Genomic DNA, 21,397 nt, shown 5'->3' with positions numbered 1-21,397 from the left:
CAGAAAGTTGACACCTAATGGGCGCATACCGGTATGTTCATTTCGGCATTTACATGATTTCAATAGAAAATTAACACATAATGGGAACATATTTATTTCAATTTTCAAAGAATTTCAAAAGAAAATTTACACATTTCAGTGTTTACAGTTACATTCAATGGATATCATTGTTCTGTTTTTAATTCAAATTCTGATTATGTTTACACAAAACAAAGGAAACAAAACCTGGTAATATGGAACAGAAACAAAGCTTCACAAAGTGCCAGTGACTCACATCCTGTCATTTACTTATATTCTTTTGTGTTTATTATGTGGAACAGATGTTTGTTATTGAAACTGAAAATGTGTCAACTCCCTTTCAAATGTGAGGAATAGCAGATCTGTGTTTCAGCATTCAAAGCTCTTTCACACATCTTTACGGAATGAATAAATGATTGAAAAGAGACTGTACGTAGCCACACAGCAAAATTTCTACAAAGACACAAAATGCGGATCTATTTGAAGAAGTCCAATATAATGCCTATTATTGTATAATTTCCTCCCTGAAATGTTCCTGTTTTTTCTCATCTGATAAACTTCAAACATTTTTCAAAATCTGTTTTTGTTTTGGAAGTTGTGTTATTTGTAAGTTGACAGGAGATTGACTTAAGTGATTGCATGGACAGGTAAACTAATTTTGCTATGGTTAATTGTTGAACTTTTTTATGTAAGAAATTTTATACACAACATTAAATTTAATGTTCAATAAAGAATGGTCAGCAAACCCTCAAATGCCCATTTCAAGTGATTTCAGTCATTACATTGTAATTTTGTCCATCTGTTTATCTGAATTTGATTTATGTTTACACAATGCCTGTGAGGAAATATATTTTTATATTGATACCATAGGAGTTTATATGTATTGAAAAAAATAATTGTCAGTGTAGAAACACAATTTATTATTGGTTTTATGTAATCTTCACTAGAACTGATTTTTTCACTCAGATTAAATTACCAGCAATGTTCATGATGAAAAAAAATGACAGCAAAATTCTGAATTGTATGGCTAGTTCAGCTGAAGATGTCTCAACAACCATTATAACAAGATGAATATGTGAAAGAAACATATTTTTCTGCATTTGAAAATCAAGTATCAGATGTACTGGTATCATTGCTTGAAATGCACCACTCAGATATCACGTACAAACTGACAAAAGGCTGTCTCAGCTTTCAAGACATCTTGAGATAAAAGCAGAGTAGCATTCGTAAGTTTATTAGCCAAATTTAGACAAAATTATCTGTACCGAGAAAAAATTCAAGTGTAACAGATGAAGAGAAAGTCACGTTTCATTTCATTTTGGCGACTGTATCAAAAATATCATGTGGATTCGATACAGCGAGTTTCAGAGACGTTTTTCCCCCAGGGACTGTAGATAAATCCTAGCTAGATATGATTCTTGTCTAAAGTCCTCTTCATATAACCTAGAGACTTCTTTTTCCCTGAATGCTGATCCCAACATCATATCTAATGCTGTGACATTTCTGTGGATTTTAGACACTACAAAAAATAACCTACTTGTATCTATTTGTCAATGCAAAGCAAATTAGCGTGAGTGTGAATATTTTAAGCAAAATTTCTATCATCTTATTGGCAAAACAACTCGCTGAGGACGAAATATAAGCAAACTACATGTTCATAATCAAATTTGTTGTTTTTTTCATTGACTTGATCAGGAAAGCTCATGATGTAAATTGTAACATCCTTTTTCTGGCATTTAAATGGCACTTGCAAGCATACAGTAAATTTACTGAAATGTTATTTTCTCGATTTCCTGAACACATTTTTGGCTTCAGAAGAGAAAGATCTCATGAGAAGTGAAATATCACTTATGACACTGAATCCTTGGTGCAATCGTTCTGGATACAAATGCAGCTTTCATAATAAATACAGCATCTTGTGTATGACATTGTCTCTTGCCAACAGTAAGCCAGACAAATTCGTAGTCTATTAGCTATAGTGTTTACTGCTTCATTTTGCAATCAGATTCCTTGAAATGTGGTTTTCATGGTTTTAATCTTAATAATGGCAAAAAGTAGCAATTTTATCATTCCTGTATTTGAATAATTTTTGACAGACTCATCAAAATTTTCAGGTAAAATTCATTTTTGCATTCATTGTATTACGATGAGACTGTTACATCATTACAATCTGTCAAATTAAATGATTCTATTAGTTTGATTGTTTTTCATTATCAATGCCAACAATGCACGAAAATCCCTCGTTTGCATATAACTGGTATGTTACCGTATGATGGAGCAAGTGAATGTATTATTAAGAACTCATCAATAATCCACACATTTATTTCAAAAGTGCCAGTAATAAAGCTATTGATTTAATGTACATTGATCTCTTTAATGGGTCACACTGAGTGTATTTGAAAATGTCCCTTACGGTTCGGTGAAATGACTGAATGTCTTGTTGCTGTGAAGGCAGTACAGGAGGCCTTTATTTACATGTGTATCACTGAATTTACAAAATGACAAGTTAACATCTTTTGATGTGATTTTGGATAAAAGAGTTTTTCTCAACATTTTCAGACTCCAGTTCAGTGCAAAGGATGAACTACATGCTCATGTACCGGTATGTATAATTATTCAATTGTTTGTGGTAATACAGCAGAAATTGTGCATATATGACAAAATTCTAAGAGAAAACTGTCACAGCAATTGGTTTTATAATATTTGTGACGTTAACCTTTCCCAAATTGTATTTAGCTGCATATTGAATGACATAATATTTCAAAAAGATCACTTTTGTTAGAAAAATGAAAAGACATCTTGCAGGAGGGTCTCTCTTTGCTTTTGTAGTTGATGCACTCACAAAAGTCACTCCCGTGCATTTACACAATCACTGTAAGATTTACAGACCATGTGGAAAGATACTGCTGTGCTACACTTGGTGAGAATGAAGGAAGTATTTTGATGGAAAAGCTATCATTAGTTGGGGTTCTTCCTGATTTATTCTTCCTTTAATTTATTCCAGAAAAGATTTACTTGCATTGCTGCCTGGATTTGCACTAATTCCATTAAAGATTTGAAAAGCCAATCTGAGCACTTCTTACATGTTAAAGCAACACAGCTGCACTTATCCCAACATTCAAATTTCATTTCCACTTTTAAAGCCATGACAAGCCGTATCTCTTGTACATTACAACCTGTTTTCACTCTTACTGACTCATATATAACGCATCTACTGGGACACATGTTGTGAATTTTAATATTTTAAAGACTGTCACTGATGGGTTTCATGAATGTGCCATAGATTTGACTCGCTCGGGGTTAATTATTCTCATCTCCATGGCAAACATCAGGAATCTAACCTAGAAGAAACTAATCATCTCTCTCTCTCTCTCTCTCTCTCTCTCTCTCTCTCTCTCTCTCTCTCACACACACACACACACACACACACACACACAACACAACCACTACTCTTGTGTAACAAAACATGTGACTGAGAGTGCCAAACCTATCACATATTTTAAAATGGAAAAGACCTGCATCTTAATGTTCTAGGAAACATACAAAAAATACATCTTTGTAGGCAAATGTTATTTCAATTTGAGTGAATCTATCAGAATTGCAGCCAAAGACATGCTATAAACTGTTGCCCACAGATATGCCTAATTTAGACTTGCTTTCCATCAGATAAGCCTTATCAAAGAGGAAGACAATTTAACATAAAATGTCCTAAATGTAACCACACACAGTGTATATGTTACATAAATATTGTCGACAGGCAAAAACACAAAAGCCTTCACTTCTACATCTTTGGTTGGACATCTCTGATGATAAGATTACTGAGAAAAGTCTAGACTTTGCTGTGAAGTAACCTTTACAAAGAAATGACAGTTGTGAAGATGAAGTCTTGGAAGGCCACCAAGCTGTCGCTGAAATTCAGCTTCCCTGCTGCAGGACACAGCACTACTGAGATGTAAATTTTCAGCGGGACAGAACATGGACAGAACTTGATTGAGATATACCTTGGCTAAAGAATAACTTGGCTAAAAATCAACTTGACTTACTGGTACAGTGTACCAGTAATGATGGTGAGATTCAAGTCAGTGGTCAGAAAACATTAGTCAAGCAATGCTTTTTCCGGAGATATGATGACTGAGATAGTATCAACACAACCTTCACTGAAAAAGTTGATTTACTACAGGGATGAACAGCCACCTTAAATCTGGTCTCTGCTGAAACATGACTTTTCATTTAAGGTAGTGTTGCACTTAACCAACACATTTTTTTCAAAGCAATACTTCGCATCAAAGATAATATGACCCCCCCCCCAAAAAAAAAAAATTATATATTTTCAAAAAGCAGATAGTTTACTCTAAGGATGAAGGGGTACACATTAGGGTATAAATCCTCAATTTGGGTATTAATGATAAAAATGTCAAAAACTTAATACTGCTTTTTTTGAAATTTAATATTGTATTGTAAATGAGTATATGTAGATAAAATGACAATTTTGTTTGGTTTATTTATTTTCATTCTTCAATGGAACGGTTGAAAGACTGACATTCAAAAAGTGCCAAAAATCATGTTAAGAAAAATTGAAATAATTCTTTTTCAAAATGTAAGAACTTTATTGCCAAACAAAATTGTAAGTTTTGTCATACAATATTTAAAGAACATAATGGGAAAATTTCACAAAATCTGACCCGGCCAGAGAGGACTTAAGTGTTTTTAAATTTGAAAATGGGAGAGAAAAGAAGCCATGAAATTGGGTGATTTGCATCAATTTGCATAAAGTTACACTTGACTCTCGCCAAACTTATGACTGCTTGTCATTCTAAAAGGTGACCCTAACCAATATTTTAATCCCAGGTTAACAAATTCATGAAAATTTAAAGAATCTTTCCAAAAAAGTGATTTTGAGCAAAATATGTGGAACACTACAACAGCTTTAAGCAAAGATGAAAACCAAGGCTCAGGAGAGAAATGTAACCTTTGCAAATGGACTCAGATCAGCCTCTGGCAGGTACAGCTTTTGCTGAGATACAACACTGTTCTCAAAATAACACTGAAATCCTCGGCTTCGTTATGGTGTAAGCTCTCCCAGGACATCATCAAAGTCACAGAAGTAAGATTACTGCACGACACGGGAATGCAAATGCAAATGCACTCAAACCATGTCTCTACAAAATGCACAATATCTTCACCTGCAGGAAAGCTTCTTAACAAAATACTATCTATGCTGAAATGCAACCTTCATTAATTGGTGGGGGGAGGGCACTGTCCAGATACACCTCATCACTCAAAAACACTCCTAATCAATTTCAAAACCTCAATCCAATTAAATATCAATGAAGTGAATGCATGGTGATACACTCAACAGTCAAAAACCAATCTAACTCAATCTCACAGAGTGCATTTGCAACAGGACAAAGGTGTCAGCTTCTGACGTGAAAGTGACACATACTCACCCACGGTTGATTTCCTTGGTTTCACTTTATCCCGCGTGTATTTCCCTCGTCTTTCCGGCAGCATGTGATAGTTTTTAGCTTCATCTAACAAATCCCTGCATTTGATGTCCTGTTTTATAAGGTCCTCAGCCTCTACTGTGTCCACAAGAAAGTTTGGAGACAGGAGCGGCAGCCGTATCCTTTGCAAGAGCTCCGCGATGTAATCTTTGCGGTTGTCCTTGTCGTGGTACGCCCACCTCATTATTGCGTTATATACTTCCTCCTCACAGTTCACATTTAATTCCTCACTGGAAATGAGTTCAATGAGTTGTGTCTTTGGCAGGAGGAGAAATTCCTCTTCTTTGACTACCTCACTGAAATGTTTCTGTGCGTACCTCTCCGAAGCTATAACCAGGTCTGTGCATGTGTGAATGTCCGCAATATTCCTGATACCTAAAAACAGAACATTACAAGAGATACAAGGTTTGTGAGATAATTTCGGAGATTGTTGCAAATTTTAGTGATGTTTTTTGTGTGCAGCTTTACCAGCAGTATTTTCTCCGAAATGCTTGATTCCCCTTACAGCATAGACATACATGTAGAAGCTCTACTGTCTATTCTTAAACGTACATGAGCTGCAAATTTGGCATTATTTCATGATTTTATAGATTTAGATTAAAATTAATTCATAGAAATGTTCTTACTCAGAGATGTTTTTTTTTTTGCTCAAGGATAATTATCCACTGAGTCAGGCTGCGTGGAAAGTTTCATTAAGACAAATAATAAACGGGTGCCACACCCAAATATGGCCGCCTCCATACAACTACATGATAAACAGCATAAATGGTGCATGTACACATTTGAATCTTTACAAATACAACATGGTGCAACCCACTGAAAGAACGGGAAAGGGATTCACTCAACTTTGACAAAAAATTCTCCGTTTTTCACATAACATGGCAAGATTTTGAAAATGGCGGGAAATTTAAAATGAACAAAAATCTGTTCAATTTCTTGCCTATTCTGCCACAAGCAAACATTGTTGAGGCATAGTTAATGACTATATCGTTCAATTTGCAGATTGCAATTATAATATTTGAGGAAACTGGGGGTACCTTTAGGTTGGACAAATTTCGCGAGTTGCAGCTCATGGGCCTTTAAAGTAAACGCAAATGTACGCCATGTCCCCCTCTACAATAAGATCTTGAGATAGTATTGATATAGACGGTGTATTGATAGTGGCATTCTGCACATGATTGATTTTAACCACTGTATCTGCCTAGCCACAGTAAAATGAGAAAACCAGCTTCCAAACTGTGGAAAAATGAGAAAGACTACTTTGCTTCCAGATTTAAGTTTATCTTACATGAATGAAGTATGGATGATTTGTGTAACTTGAACTTCTCATGATGGAACATTTGCTATTTGCTAGACAGAAAGAGCAAGACATTGGAGAGGCAAGGTATAACCTTAATATAGGAGTACGCTGAAAAACCTTAATTTGCATAAGTTATTATGGTTCCCCTTTATCTGAACCAAATTCCCTAAGTTTTCAGGCAGCCCTTGTTAGAGACACTATGAGAAAAACAACTGTATACTGCTACACAAATTCAAATTTGTACAGCATCTGCAAAAAGTAATGAAGCTGTATTTTATGCTATGGGCAATACTTTCCTTATCTCAATGCTAAACACATGTACCGCATCTTGAGATTTACCAAACATCTACATCTACCGACAACTGATCTCAAATGCCCAGCAGAAATATTCCACAAAGTCCTCAGTGCATGGATGTGAAAACAAATATGGAATTCATTACCGCAATAGCCATGAACCGGTACAATATCACATGCCATTCACCTTGGCAAACATCTGAGCACCCTTACAGAACCTTGACTGAAATAAGGTGAAATACATGCACACTTTTCAACCCTTTCTTCTCTCTGTCTGTCTCTGTCTGTGAATGTCTGTTGGACTACTGATGAAAACCCTGAAGTTCAATCAAAGTTTGGCATGGAAAGAGCTATAGGTATTTATTCTGCCAACAAATAAATGTAGCATCATGAACTCCACCACCCATTTATATGACGAGGTGTGATGACTTGTAAAATTATGAATTTACTCATAATAGTACACCAAAATGTCACACCGACAAAGCCAGTGTCAGATCCTCATCTTTACCAGTATAACACAAACTTGCCAGTGGCACAAGAGAAATTCTTCAATTCTTAATCAGGGTCAGACATAGGGTACATACAGCTGAAGGGGGTCACATGAGGTGATGTTGTGATACCAGAGCATGCAATACACTGTACAAGGGTAAATGAGGATACCGAACCATAACACATGCAACATATACAGCCATTTAGCTGCATTCCTATCACACCACAGCCATGGGAATCTAAGATTGGAGCACAGTACGGTACATCATCACCGATGGACACTTATCGGTGGGGACACAGGTTATCAAAACTAATAACTCTCAGTAGCACAAACAAATGGGAATTCATTTTCCAACTGTCAGTGTACTGAAGAGCATGGCTATAAATCCAGTGAACGCTAGCCCTCATTTAACATTTCTCTGGGTGAATTTTTCCAATCAGATCTACTATATTAAGTAAGAATTTCATATCCTCTGCATTCCTCTCTTTGTTTTTATACGCCTAAAATGCCTGCATAGACATATACAACTTCACTTTGCCATGCTGCTGGAATAAACTTCTAATCATCGCTTTTTCCCTGCTGTTTCCCTGCTGTTTTGAATAAACACGGATAGGAATCGGATCACAGTCTGCACTTATCCTGATGAATTCCTTCAAGCAATTGGATTTCTTTACACAGATTAAAGCTTTATCGGTGCCTGTGTTCAGTGGCGATAGCCTCAAAGATGTTTATTTCCCCATGACTGATCCTTCAAATGGAATTTACCAAATTAATTTGCTGAATGATATGACCCCCCCCCCCAACACACACATCACAATTAACTGTGATGGATGGCAATAAATGGTACTCTCATAGTAATGGAAATTAGAGAATTGATACAATAAATCACCAGATGGCAAGAATGTGATAGTCTGTGCGTTGTAATTCATCTAAATATCAGGTGCTTACTGCCATTAATCCTAAAAAGTGTTATCCAGCAAAAGAAACATGTGACCTGCATTTAATATTGTTTTGTTTTTTTTTTGCAAATAATCACAACAAGTCATCGTTGATGACACAGTCCCCACTTGTTAATGGGTACTTTGATTACATGTCCTAAAAGGATAGAGTCCTCTTCATTAATTAGGTCTGTGATAATAATACTTTGCTACAGATGGCGCTCAATGGCCAAGAATGAGTTCCATGGTGATGAAAACATAAAACCAATGTAGCCACCATCCTAAAGTTCATAAATGAGTCAACTAGGAATTAATCAACAGGATGTTGCAAAACATTTTTGCATACAATTCTAACACTTGACAGATTATCACTGGTACCATATTTCATAAAGTTTGATGCAGTATTTACAACACTATGAGATCAACATCTGTATCAAGTTTCATCACATTTGACGTTGTATTAATTTGTGGCTATATCACCCTAATTAGGAAAGTTCATTACTTATGCAATTACAAATAATTAAAATGACACTGATAAATGTCTTTTTCAATGTTAAAGCAATGTGACCTTAACATCAGTTAACATCTGTATAAAGTTTCATGAATTTGATGCAGTACGTATTTCTTGACATATCAGCCTACTTACGAAACTTCAATAATTGACATGTTACTGCTACATGACGTGAAACAAATTGACGAGCATATGTATGAAATAGGTCAATGTCCTTGTACCAACTTTGAATGATACTGGTGGAAATATGTCTGAGTTATGGCTTTGTACATCTGAAAATTGTAACAAAATCACCGCCATGCAGCGATATTTGATCTTACTGTTATAAAAATCAACATGTATATGTATGACGTCAGTCAATGTACATGTACCAACTTTGAATAAGATCAGTTGAGACTTGCCAGAGTTATGGCTCTCGACATGAAAAACCATAACAAAATTGCTACCATGTGGCCATATTGGACCATCTCGTGAAACCAATCGACATACATATGTATAAATAAGTCAATGTCCTTGTACCAACTTTGAATAAATTTGTTTGATACATGTCTGAGTTATGGTTCCAGACATGAAAAAATCAGAAAAAAAAATGGCCACACGGCAGCCATATTGGATTGTATCATAAAACAAATCAATGTGCATATGTATGACATAGGTCAATGTCCTTGTACTAAGTTTGAATAAAATTAGTGAATAAAATTAGTTGAGACATGCCCAAGTTTTGGCTAAGGACACGAAAAAAATTGTAACAAAATGGCTGCCATGCAGCCATATTGGATCATATCAAGAAACAAATTGACATACATATGTATGACATAGGTTAATGTCCTTGTACCAACTTTGAATAAAATCGGTTAAGATATGCCTTAGAGTATTATGGCCTGCAACATGAAAAAATCGTAACAAAATGGCCGCAAGGCAGCCATACTGGATCGTATCACATAACAAATTGACATGCATATGTACCGGTATGACATTAGTCAATCTCCTTGTACCAACTTTGAATAAAATCCGTTGAAACATGTCTGAGTTATTGCTCTGTACATGAAAACATCGTAATAATCACATAACAAATCGACGTACATATGTAAGACATAGGTCAATGTCCTTGTACCAACTTTAAATAAAATCGGTTGAGATATGCCTGAGTTATGCCTCTGCATATGAAAAATCGTAACAAAATGGCCACACAGCAGCCATATTGGATCGTATCACAAAACAAATTGACATGCATATCTATGACATTGGTCAATGTCCTTGTACCAACTTTGAATAAAATCAGTTAAAACATGTCTGAGTTATGGTTCGGGACATGAAAAAATTGTAATAAAATGGCCGCCTGGCGGCCATATTGGATCGTATCACAAAACAAATCGACATGCATATCTATGACATTGGTCAATGTCCTTGTACCAACTTTGAATAAAATCGGTTGAAACATGTCTGAGTTATGGCTCTGTACATGAAAAAATCGTAATAAAATGGCCGCACGGTGGCCATATTGGATCGTATCACAAAACAAATTGATGTGCATATCTATGACATTGGTCAATGTCCTTGTACCAACTTTGAATAAAATCGGTTGAAACATGTCTGAGTTATGGCTCTGTACATGAAAAAATCGTAATAAAATGGCTGCCTGGCGGCCATATTGGATCGTATCACAAAACAAATTGACGTGCATATCTATGACATTGGTCAATGTCCTTGTACCAACTTTGAATAAAATCGGTTGAAACATGTCTGAGTTATGGCTCTGTACATGAAAAAATCGTAATAAAATGGCCGCCTGGCGGCCATATTGGATCGTATCACAAAACAAATTGACGTGCATCTGTATGACATATGAAGTAATCCTTGTAACAAGTTTGAATGAAATCGCTTCTTGAATCTCTGAGATATCTGCGTGAACGGACGGACGGACGGACGCACGCACGCACACCACGCACGGACGCACACACGCACGGACATGACCAAACCTATAAGTCCCCCGGACGGTGTCCGTGGGGACTAATAAGTACTGTACTGTTTAGCTGTGCTTATTTTTCTTCATTACTCCTAACTTCAGGAATGAAAAAATCCCCGCTGATTTATTCATCCCAAATTGGATATTAGGGTTACGTCAAAGCATGATGAATCGGTTCCTTCTGCAGTAAATCTTTGAATATAGCCGTATACTACATGCATCGTGTGGTTTACATGCTTGTTAATTTGTGTATGCCACTTCACCCATTTATTATCATTTTCTCTGACTTGCGGGATTATTCTGCCAAGTTCTCGGTAATATTTGTTTTAAACAAAAGAGATAATTCAACGTTCATTATTACTTAACAAATATAAAATGCATTTGTACAGTGTCTGAACAACAGGCTTACATCATGAACTGGAAAACAAATATGCTTTTTACACATGTGTTCAAATCAATAGGAAAATCAAACAGTACTGGTTTATTTGAACATTTTGCAGGATTCTAGAATCGTACCAAAGCATCACAGATGTTTCTTATCTCCAGGTACATTGTATGGTACAGACCCTACTAGTACTGTATCACTTTTCATTGGCTGATAATATGTTGCCAAGGTGAATTGCATGCCTACAACTCTCCTCAATGTGTAAACAGTTTGTTGGATATTGGGAAAGCTGTTGTTTGCAGTCTGTCTCATCATCTGAAATTCAGGACCTTCTTTTGTAAGAGTGAGAATTTGGGCATAAATACTTGATGACTGTCTCACCGTATGTTAACATTCTCTTTGACGTATGTACAGTAACGTATTGTCAGCAATATGAAAGAAGTCAGTTTGTTGATAAAAGTGAAAGCAAGACTAGATTGATAGAGTGTTACTTTTACAGACACAAAGGTATATGAATTTACAAAGTATACAGATGACGTTAATGGTAAGATTATAGCTTCTACATGTACATATGGATGATCAGATTATTTCCCCAAGATTGAGAAAGGACTTAGCTCGCAGGCAATAATGAATATGTCCTTTTGATTCACTTATGTCAAGAGAATGCTCCAGAGAAAGTTGATCAACCCTCAGTGGGTTTTATCTAATACATTTGTGTATACATGTACCTTTAGCAGTTGAAAACTCTCATTGCTGTCAATCAAGACAGTAGCATTGATAATACAATGTAGGGCAGTTTTGAGAATTTCTGCTCTTTCTGGAGAGGTCATGAGGATTGAAAGCTTGAAAGCAAAAACGCAGTGATGCACATGACTTTGTTGTGAAAGTTTATTGATGGAAGTGGATAGTTTTCAAGTGGTATATAGGACTGTGGGCAATTCGTGAAAAACATCACTGTCTTTACTGTTTTGAAATTGTACAACTACCGGTACATATACTTGGTCAGACAGACTTTATGCATGCATCTGATCAGATCTGAATATCTTCTTCTAATTTGAAGTTGAATTTCTCAAAAGAAAAGCTCATATTGATCATTTGTTGAATCTAGACTCTGTACTCTAATGCTCATTTCACCAAAAATTGTATTTGTGAGTGTCAATGCATGTTAACATGTTAAACCCCTTGAAGAGGACAAGGTGTTATACAATGATTAATTATATATGGGTAGCAATGCATTAACAGCCATACATTAACATTAACAGTAATGCAAAAGCAAATACAATCCTAGTGAGTTGTACAATGATTGAGACTTTTCTCATTTTAAATACTGCCGGTAAAAGCCAAACACTGACTGACTTTATGACTAATATTTCCATGCACAAATCCATAATCCTCAGTTCAATGAATAAACACAACCCTCTTTTGTAAAAAAATTCCATCTTAAGGGCAATTCCGTGTGGGTGGATGAACATATTACTAAGTCTGCTGTACAGGGCTTTTCAGTATCTATGGAGAGTCTGCTGCTTGCTTGTGTTCTGGTTAGTTTCAATTTTAGAATGCTGCACGGAAGGTTAATGGGAATGAAGGTCAGATTATATATATATATATATATATATATATATTAACACAAGATTACTTCAAGTACAAAGTAATTATAATATCTTCAAGTTAATTTTGTGTTATTATTCATAACGCTCTGCTTTAGTATCGAGCACTGTTATTTCCCACGAGGACATCTGTATACTTCCATACACACACACACACACGAACATATAATATAATATTATATATATATTATATATATATATATATATATAATATATATATATATATATATATATATATATACCGTATATATGATTATATACATACAGTATGTACCAGGTAGAAATTTACGAATTCACTCTTGATACCACTGCCAAGTTCCCTCCTTCGAGCAGTTAAAGGAAAATTTTGAATGAGGGCTATTACACTTGAAGTAAACATACAGTATTAATAAGAGCTGGAAAAAGTTTCTCATCCAGTTACTCCAGTTACTCAGTGCTTGCAGCTGTTATAGTGGCTCAAGATACATATATACTCGAATAACATTAATGATCAAAGCAAAACTATACAGATACAGGTAAAAGCATACTTCCTAGACAAGCTGTAGTTGACACAATCAATTAGATAAATAAAAACAAGTTTATTGTAAATGTGATTTTTAAAATCTGCATTTAACTATCAAATCATTTGTATAAATTTGATTTTTCTTTCATGGTTTATCACAATGTCCCTGCAATATGTCGTTATATTTAATCACAGTCCTGGAGGGCCTGTGATTTAATGATCTAGTGTACTGTACACATTGCAATCTGCCTAGGTGAGCCAGCTGCTTCCTTACATGACCTGTGACTTTTAAAAACGGAAATGATGTATTGAAAGGAAAGAAATAGGCATTATGAGTACTTTTCGGGCCAAAGGGTGATGTGCTACTGGAGCCAGACAAAAAAGTCATATCAAAAGCCTCTCCTAGTTCCTCTGTTGGCACTCTGAAAAGACTACATGTACACAATCATACTTTCAAAACTTTCATCTGACAAGTACAGTTTACTTGTCGTGATAGACATCAGCTAGTTTTGATTTCCACAGGGATTGCAAAAATCACCGGAACTTAACAGCTGATGGTTTTCACTTCACATTTACAATTTTGTATAGAACAGTGATATATCAAATCACTTGAAATGTTTCACTCCGGAGTATCCATGCACCTCTTTATGATACTGGTTTCCCGAGAAATAGGAAACGCTCCATTCTTGTATGAGTAGAATAATACACTGAGTGCACATGGTGACTACCGTACTCATACGGATTCCTCTTGACGTATACGTGGAACTTTGGGCATAACTTTATTAACAACAATATTCCCTGAGGTGACCAGAGTCAGATAATAAATCTTCTAAATAATGAAACACAATAGAATACTAAAATTACTTTTAATATTTTATATTTCAATGAAAATAGTATTTTATGTGGGTCAGACTGTTGACAAATACAGGGGCAATTTAAAATTTAAAATGCGATGATATTTTTAGTATCAATGCTAATAAAAGGTCATTGTATTGGAATAATTATTAATATCTTGCTATTTCTAATTATATTACTAAAAGTATTATTGGTTGTGCTGTTGATCTGTGACTGCTAAGTAAAATTCTCTGGTATTCAGTTGAATTGCAGTAATCTGTTTCATCTGTTCTGGAATAGATTTACCATACATGGTGTAACAAAGTAAAATTTCAATAAAATAATATACATGTATCACAACAGCATACACTTGACTGATGAATGCAGCTACTCGAGACTCTGAATTCATAACATTTTATTGGTCTGGCTGAGAGTCGTATAACTTTTCCAAACTAGTTACATGTATCAGTGTACCGGAATATAAAACCTGGACATCAGTACAAAACATTAACTCTGCTTTGCTTCTTTTTCCGGGGGCTACAATTACCTTGTCAGTTTTTACCTTCACATTGCATGAATAAAAGATGCAAACCTCACGACTGATCTCACACGATCTGCACAAATGCGTGTCAACAGCCTCTGCTGACGCAATGAAGCTAGCATAAACCTTCCACCGAGACATCCTTTCCCATGAAAAATTAAGCTCAATATGTGAGTCTCCCGAGGCTGTGTCCGACTCCAAAGTACTCAAAACTCCATCTATGTATATAAGGAGACAGCTCCAGATTAATTTGATTGTACCTTCTCGTGGAGAATATTTCACTCTGGACATTCGCAATCTCGATCTCATCAACGTAGCACTCTCATTTTGCCATTACCTGATATATTTAACTGAACTGCCTGAGGCATCTCCTGCATACCCTCACTAATGATCCTTGCAAAGCGTACTAGATGCGGCAAATACAGTTTGATCCAATCACACGACTGGAAAAAAGTTGTGTCGGCCTATGAATGTTTAAAAAATGCCTCACATCAGCTGCAATGTGAGTTAGTCTTGGATTGACTCCAGACTTTCTCCTTCTTGGAAGTTAATCTGCTCAAAGGTACAGTTATGCCAACTTTTGATAATATTTTCACCATTTTTATTTTGAATATGAATCATACTTCCTTGTTCTACTCCCCAGAGTATGTTGATATACACAGTATTCAGCTTGTCAACTTTACCCATGTGTGTGTAAACTGCATTGCTATTGTTGTAAAGGGACTTCTGGTCTGGACGAGTATTCAAATATAAACAATAACAATGCATTTTACGCATATAAACGCTAAGTTGACAAGCTAAATAGTGGGTGTTTCAACATTCTTTGGGGAGTAGAATAAGAAGTTGCAATTGATATGGAAAGTAAAAATAATGAAAAAAATCATCAAAAATTAACATTACTGGCCCTTAACTGCTCAATGATGGCATGTGTCTGTAACAACTTTGGCTTCTTGTATCACTTCAGATTCATAGTAATCTTGCTTATCGTACATTTATCTACAGTCCAATGTGTCATATTTTCATAAAACATACATGTTGCAGAGTTTGCTTGGAGGGGTGAACTTTAACATTTTCAATTCCTTTTCCAAAGCAAATGACTAATGTACATTTTCTGTGTTGGAAGAGTTTACTCCAGAAAATAGTAAATCAAATAACTTTTTTTACCAGAAAATTCAACCCTGGACATGTAAGAAAACATCAAATGAACAACTATAGTTCAAACATGTTTTTGAATCTTTAAAGGGAGATAGTCACTGAGCTAAGAGACGCCTCAAGTGAACAATTATCAGGGCAGCTTTTATGGTGGTATTTTAAATGGATGTCTTGAATTCCACTTTCTAGGTTGTTGTAAATTGCTATCATGTGAGTCCTGTGAGTTCATTTCTTTTTGAATAAAATAAGTATCAAGCTCATGAAAGCTGAACTTTGCTTAAAACTTGAGTTACAGACATTTTTCTTACTCTTACCTGACCACATTATTGCTGTATTTAAACTTGAAGTTGTTTTTACGTTTAAAACTCTCTGCAACAAGCACCCTTGATTTATGAACACACCGGTACCCTAGGTGTCATAGTATGACAGCTATGTACAATTGTGCAGGAACTCTGTATTTTCAATTTTTCAGTTTGCCTTTTCAAATTGTACAAATTTGATGAGAAAACTAGCAATGTTTTATGTGATAAGTTATAAAACATAAACAAAGAGTAAACTTTGCAAATAATACAGAGATTTCCACATGGGGATTTTGACGGCTATCCCCCAGCCTGTTTATTGAGCAATCTATACATACCGGTATTTAATAACTGAACAAAAGAAAACATTTTCAAAACAAAAGCAAATGTTAATTAGGTTATTGTTATGTAAATTGATTTCATGGAACTTAAAGTCATCACTGTGTCAGTTTGTTAAGGTTTGTCTTTGTAACTACTGATAATATCATCAAAATTTCCCATAAGAAGACTTTAGCCAGTCACTATACTTTCAGACTTGCAATCACAGATTCATACATTATACAGGGTCCATACAGCCAAAATCACTCATTTATTCAAGGACTTTACAGCAATTTTTACGGACTCTTGAGTTTTAGGTCCACAGTACCATTTTCAAGATATCATTTGTACAATGCATCATTTTATATATCATTTTCATGATACCATGACTGATAATGTTATCATTTGAAAAATTTGGGGTGGAGTATCAATTTTGAAGTCCTGACTTAATTTCATTGTAGGACTTTTCAAGGATTTTCCACCAGGCGTTAAAATTCAAGCACTTTCAAAGACTTTCAAGGAGCAAAGGGACCCTGATTATACACGGTAAAAACACAAGTTCTGATGATTCATAGATAATCTTCATCACCACGACACCATTTCGGGTCTAACTCCCTGATGCGTGGCATGACCCTGTGACATGTGACCCAACCTGGAGGACGCTTATGTGGGAACAGGAGCCACTGCTGGAACACACAGAGAAAAGCTCAAGCCGAGCAGAATAGGTTGACCTATTTCCTCCACTTTCCCCTAACTGCACTTAAAATACCGATGGTATCTGATATCTGCTCAATGTTTTCACACCTAATAAATCAATCACAAGACGGCTAGATTGTTCCGAGGTCATGTAAGGTCAGCTGATGACACCATATCAGATGTTGAGTCATGCGTTAATGAGAAAATATTATCGCACTGCTAAATTAGCCTGTCATTATGATTATGATAAATTTGCTTGAGGTAGTAGTTTAACTATGATGCATTGCTGTCATCTGGAGTCTCTTTCACACACTTTACATTGGATGTTGGGGAAAATATGTGACTCACGCAACACAACCAATGTCTCATTGAAATAAGCAGACCCTAAATATATTTTTGATTTATGACCACTACTACATGCAAAAGAGTAAATAAACATACTTCTGTAGCAAGAAGTTTTTTCATCGTTATCAACTTTCAGATTACTTTTTTATTTTTTTGTTATTTTGAGCAGTACTACACAAAAAAGAGTAAATAAACATAGTTTTGAGTGAGATTTTGAGTGAGATTTTTTCCATCTAAGTAAGTTTTTCAATCTACCTGTATTCTCGATTATATTTTTTAAAACTTGGAACGAAAAAATGTAAAACCAATGACAGAATATTGAGACACATAGGCCTTGTTAGTGAATACTCAAACATCAAACAAATACCGGGGTATATATTCACATTGATGTAAATTATATACTTCTTGTATGATTTTTATCTCTGGCAAGATTTCCCTTGGTCTTGAAATACCCAGTATTTACCAGTCTTTTATTTTTTTAGTTTATGATATCTTTCTCTGATGCCCATGCCACCACTGGAAAATATTGTTCCTGAACCTACAAACACTGGGTTGATTTGCAAGCTTCCTGGTTTTGATATTACCAACGACAGGAATGATGAGACATCCAGGGACACCATCAACTGTCGTACAACTGAAAACCTGGACAAAAATTACATCACAATCCTCTTCTAGGCCTAGATACTGCTTCTCTTAACCACTGTAATTGCTTGGAACTGAGACAGAAGTGACAGGAAAAAAGGAATACATTGAAAACTTGATTTCTGTAAGTCGTAAGGATCAAATTAATTACACACAAAAGATGAGCACCAATGCAAACACAACCTACATGCATGAATAGAGCTCCTGAGGTTCATCATGAAAGTAGTCCATATACGGGAAGATTAAATGTTGTTCTTTGTCACGTAGTGAAATCGTATGGATTGAATGTACTTGCATGCAGGTCACGGCATGGATTGATAGCAGCCTTATCAGAATACCTTGTGTGGTCACAGATGCACACAGAGAGATCGAGTACCCCTCTGAGAACAACCGCTTGGAATTCATTCATGGCTTTCTAAATGCAAAGTCAACTGCTATCTCTATATTGATTCCTTGGTATTCAAATTGGGATTTTCAGAACTTATTTCACTAAATATTTTGTTGTGTACCTCCGTATCGAAACTGTCCAGCCTTTTCTGGTAAGTCTTCAACTTTGAAATCATTCATATTGTAGGTTGATATCTTTGAAACTTTTCACACTTGACAATAACTTCAAAGGTTAATAATTCCATTGCATTTTGCATTCTGAAACTACGTTGCAAGGCAGTAACCATGGCAACTTGGGATTACAAGCTGGGATGCATACTTGCTGTATACAATTATTGTATCGCAAGTCTATAGAAAACCTCTTCTTCTTCAATGCATGTTCAGGGTTTATGGAAATGAGTCCTAACTCAGTAACGAGACCTGCCAGAACAAACGTAACATTTATCTACTAACAACCTGCTGGGATTTGTAGTATTTACACATGTAAAATCATAATTCAAGTCTGATATGTTTGATGGTTGATAAGATTAAACAGTTGATAGGATTGTTAAGATATTGTCACAAAAGGAACATTAATTTTATTCTCTGTCGATAAAGTAAATTCTGTTACCCCAAAATACACTTTTATCAGGTGTGAAGTACAAATGTATACTCAGCACACAGCTTTAGACATCTTGGTTTATATAAACAGATATGATTTGCTTTGTGATCTGTTTCATGAAGTGAAACTGATGGAAAGGGCTTGGAGACAAAATCAGAACAACATGCACTGATAGGTGTCTAAACGTTTCATACCATGATGTATCGTCAACAGATGAAATGTTGAATATTAATGGCAATAAATCAATATATATATATACACTCCTGAATTTGAACTTTCCTATTTTCCTAAAAGTGGCAGATATCATTGGAATACGTGTATCATAAATCAGTTTCACCAAGTCACGTACGGCACATACATCGTATCAAGTTGAGAGTTTTGCCTGAGTTGAAGGTAAAATGTGCCTTTCAGACTACCTCATTTTTACAATACCTCTAGTCTTATGCTAGTGCCAACTCATTTTGAAAGTTTATGGAGTATAGCTGCCATTTTTTAATATCAAATATTGGTAAAGTCTTGGTAATTTGTTTCTCTGCATAGCAAAATGTGCATAGTGACCCCTGATATTCATTCTTGAGTTGGAAAGACAATGGCTTAAAGTAAAGTAAAGCTTCCCGAGGAAAGTTTGAGCAAATGTTTAAGTCTTACAGTTTCTATTAGCCCAAATTGCCTTGGCTTGCCTTGATGCTTTGCTCGGTATATCAAGGAAACTTGGTTTGGGGGTGTCCAAAGGACTAGTGTTCACAACAAATTTAATGTGTTCCTTGCCTACTGTTACATTACATGCCAGGAGTAATTTTCTGTATTTTTTAAAGTCTAATAAGTTGTGAGCGGCTATCATCAGGGCAGAAATGCTGGAGATGATTGCGTTTTATCAATTATCTCAGTGCTACATTCAGCTAGTTCAAATTTACATTGAAATTGGCGGTGGTATTATAGATTTTGACATAGGGGGATCAATTCCACGGTTGCAGTAGCTATATCACCAACAGGGTGTTACAATTCATGCTAATATCATTCTGCTTCAAATTTAAAACTAAATGAGATCCATTGCACTGCAAAGTTGTTTATCACTTTCACTCTTTCCTACCTGCGCTGTCAAAGGAATGGAGATGGGTAAATTTGAAATTCAACATTCTTAAGGAATTCTTGTCAAACAAATTATCCCTCGATTTGTCACATATTAGATCTTGAATTTTCAATTTGAGCTGCGGAAAAACAATCCTGTTTCATCTGCAGTTTCTGGCACAGCAAGATATACATGTGACTATGTGTTGACATTGAAATGTACCAGCTAACAAGAGATATAGTAATTTGCCTCCACACTTGAGAAACCAGACACTCAAACATTTTTGTTTTTTGAAAGTCATGCAGTGTTTCATCCAGGATGGCATCAACAGGGGGATTTCCCCCTTCACCAGAAAATTTAGGGGGATTTCACCAGTTCATGTGTTCTACTTGTATCTCTAGCGTGTGACTGGCACCATTTCATGGGGGTGAGGGGTCCCCCTTGACAAATTACTAGGGGGTGCCAACATGTCAACAGAGGGGGAATCCCCATCCCCCTGTCTATATCAAACACTAGTCACGTATATTTATCTGCTCTGTTCTTAAATATATTTTCTAATCAACCTTGATCTTTTACTTGTGTATAGTACCGTACAATTACAAGTGAATGGTTTTTGTAAACTAATGGCATTTTTGTAATTTAAAATCTCTTTACGTTGTAATTTATTTCTCTGCAAAATTTCTTTATCTGTCATAATTTTCATGAAAGGCACATGTATTCTATACCATTGCAGAATTATCAAGATTTAAAAACAATATAACACAAATACCTGATGTACATGAGAGGAAGAAAAAAGACATTCAAGCCAAATATGACAGGGCTGATTAAATACGTGTATACCATAAATTCTTTTGCTATGCAGATGCACACCTTAATTTATCTAAAAGATACAGAGTATGACTTCTTCGAATTTTGAAATGAAATTTATTGAGGTGTAATTCATAATTTTTCTTAATTTTGGTTAATGCTTTACTAAGTGACACATGCCCAAAGATAGC

The 21,397-nt window shown here is 35.5% G+C and overlaps 1 protein-coding gene across 6 annotated transcripts in view; it reads right to left on the bottom strand.

Moving 5' to 3' along the window:
• Positions 1 to 21,397, bottom strand: part of LOC139130914 (kelch-like protein 20) — an 84,205-nt gene that overhangs the window by 12,226 nt on the left and 50,582 nt on the right. For all 6 annotated transcript variants that reach the window (XM_070696724.1, XM_070696719.1, XM_070696722.1 and 3 more), the window contains one exon: positions 5,466 to 5,897. In XM_070696724.1, the coding sequence (XP_070552825.1) occupies positions 5,466 to 5,897 (432 nt within the window). The remainder of the gene's footprint in view (positions 1 to 5,465; positions 5,898 to 21,397) is intronic.

The sequence above is a fragment of the Ptychodera flava genome, chromosome 4 (assembly GCF_041260155.1).
Source record: "Ptychodera flava strain L36383 chromosome 4, AS_Pfla_20210202, whole genome shotgun sequence".
NCBI lineage: Eukaryota > Metazoa > Hemichordata > Enteropneusta > Ptychoderidae > Ptychodera > Ptychodera flava.
The sequence above is the reverse complement of the archived record's forward strand: the minus strand, read 5'-3'. Positions and strand labels throughout refer to the sequence as shown.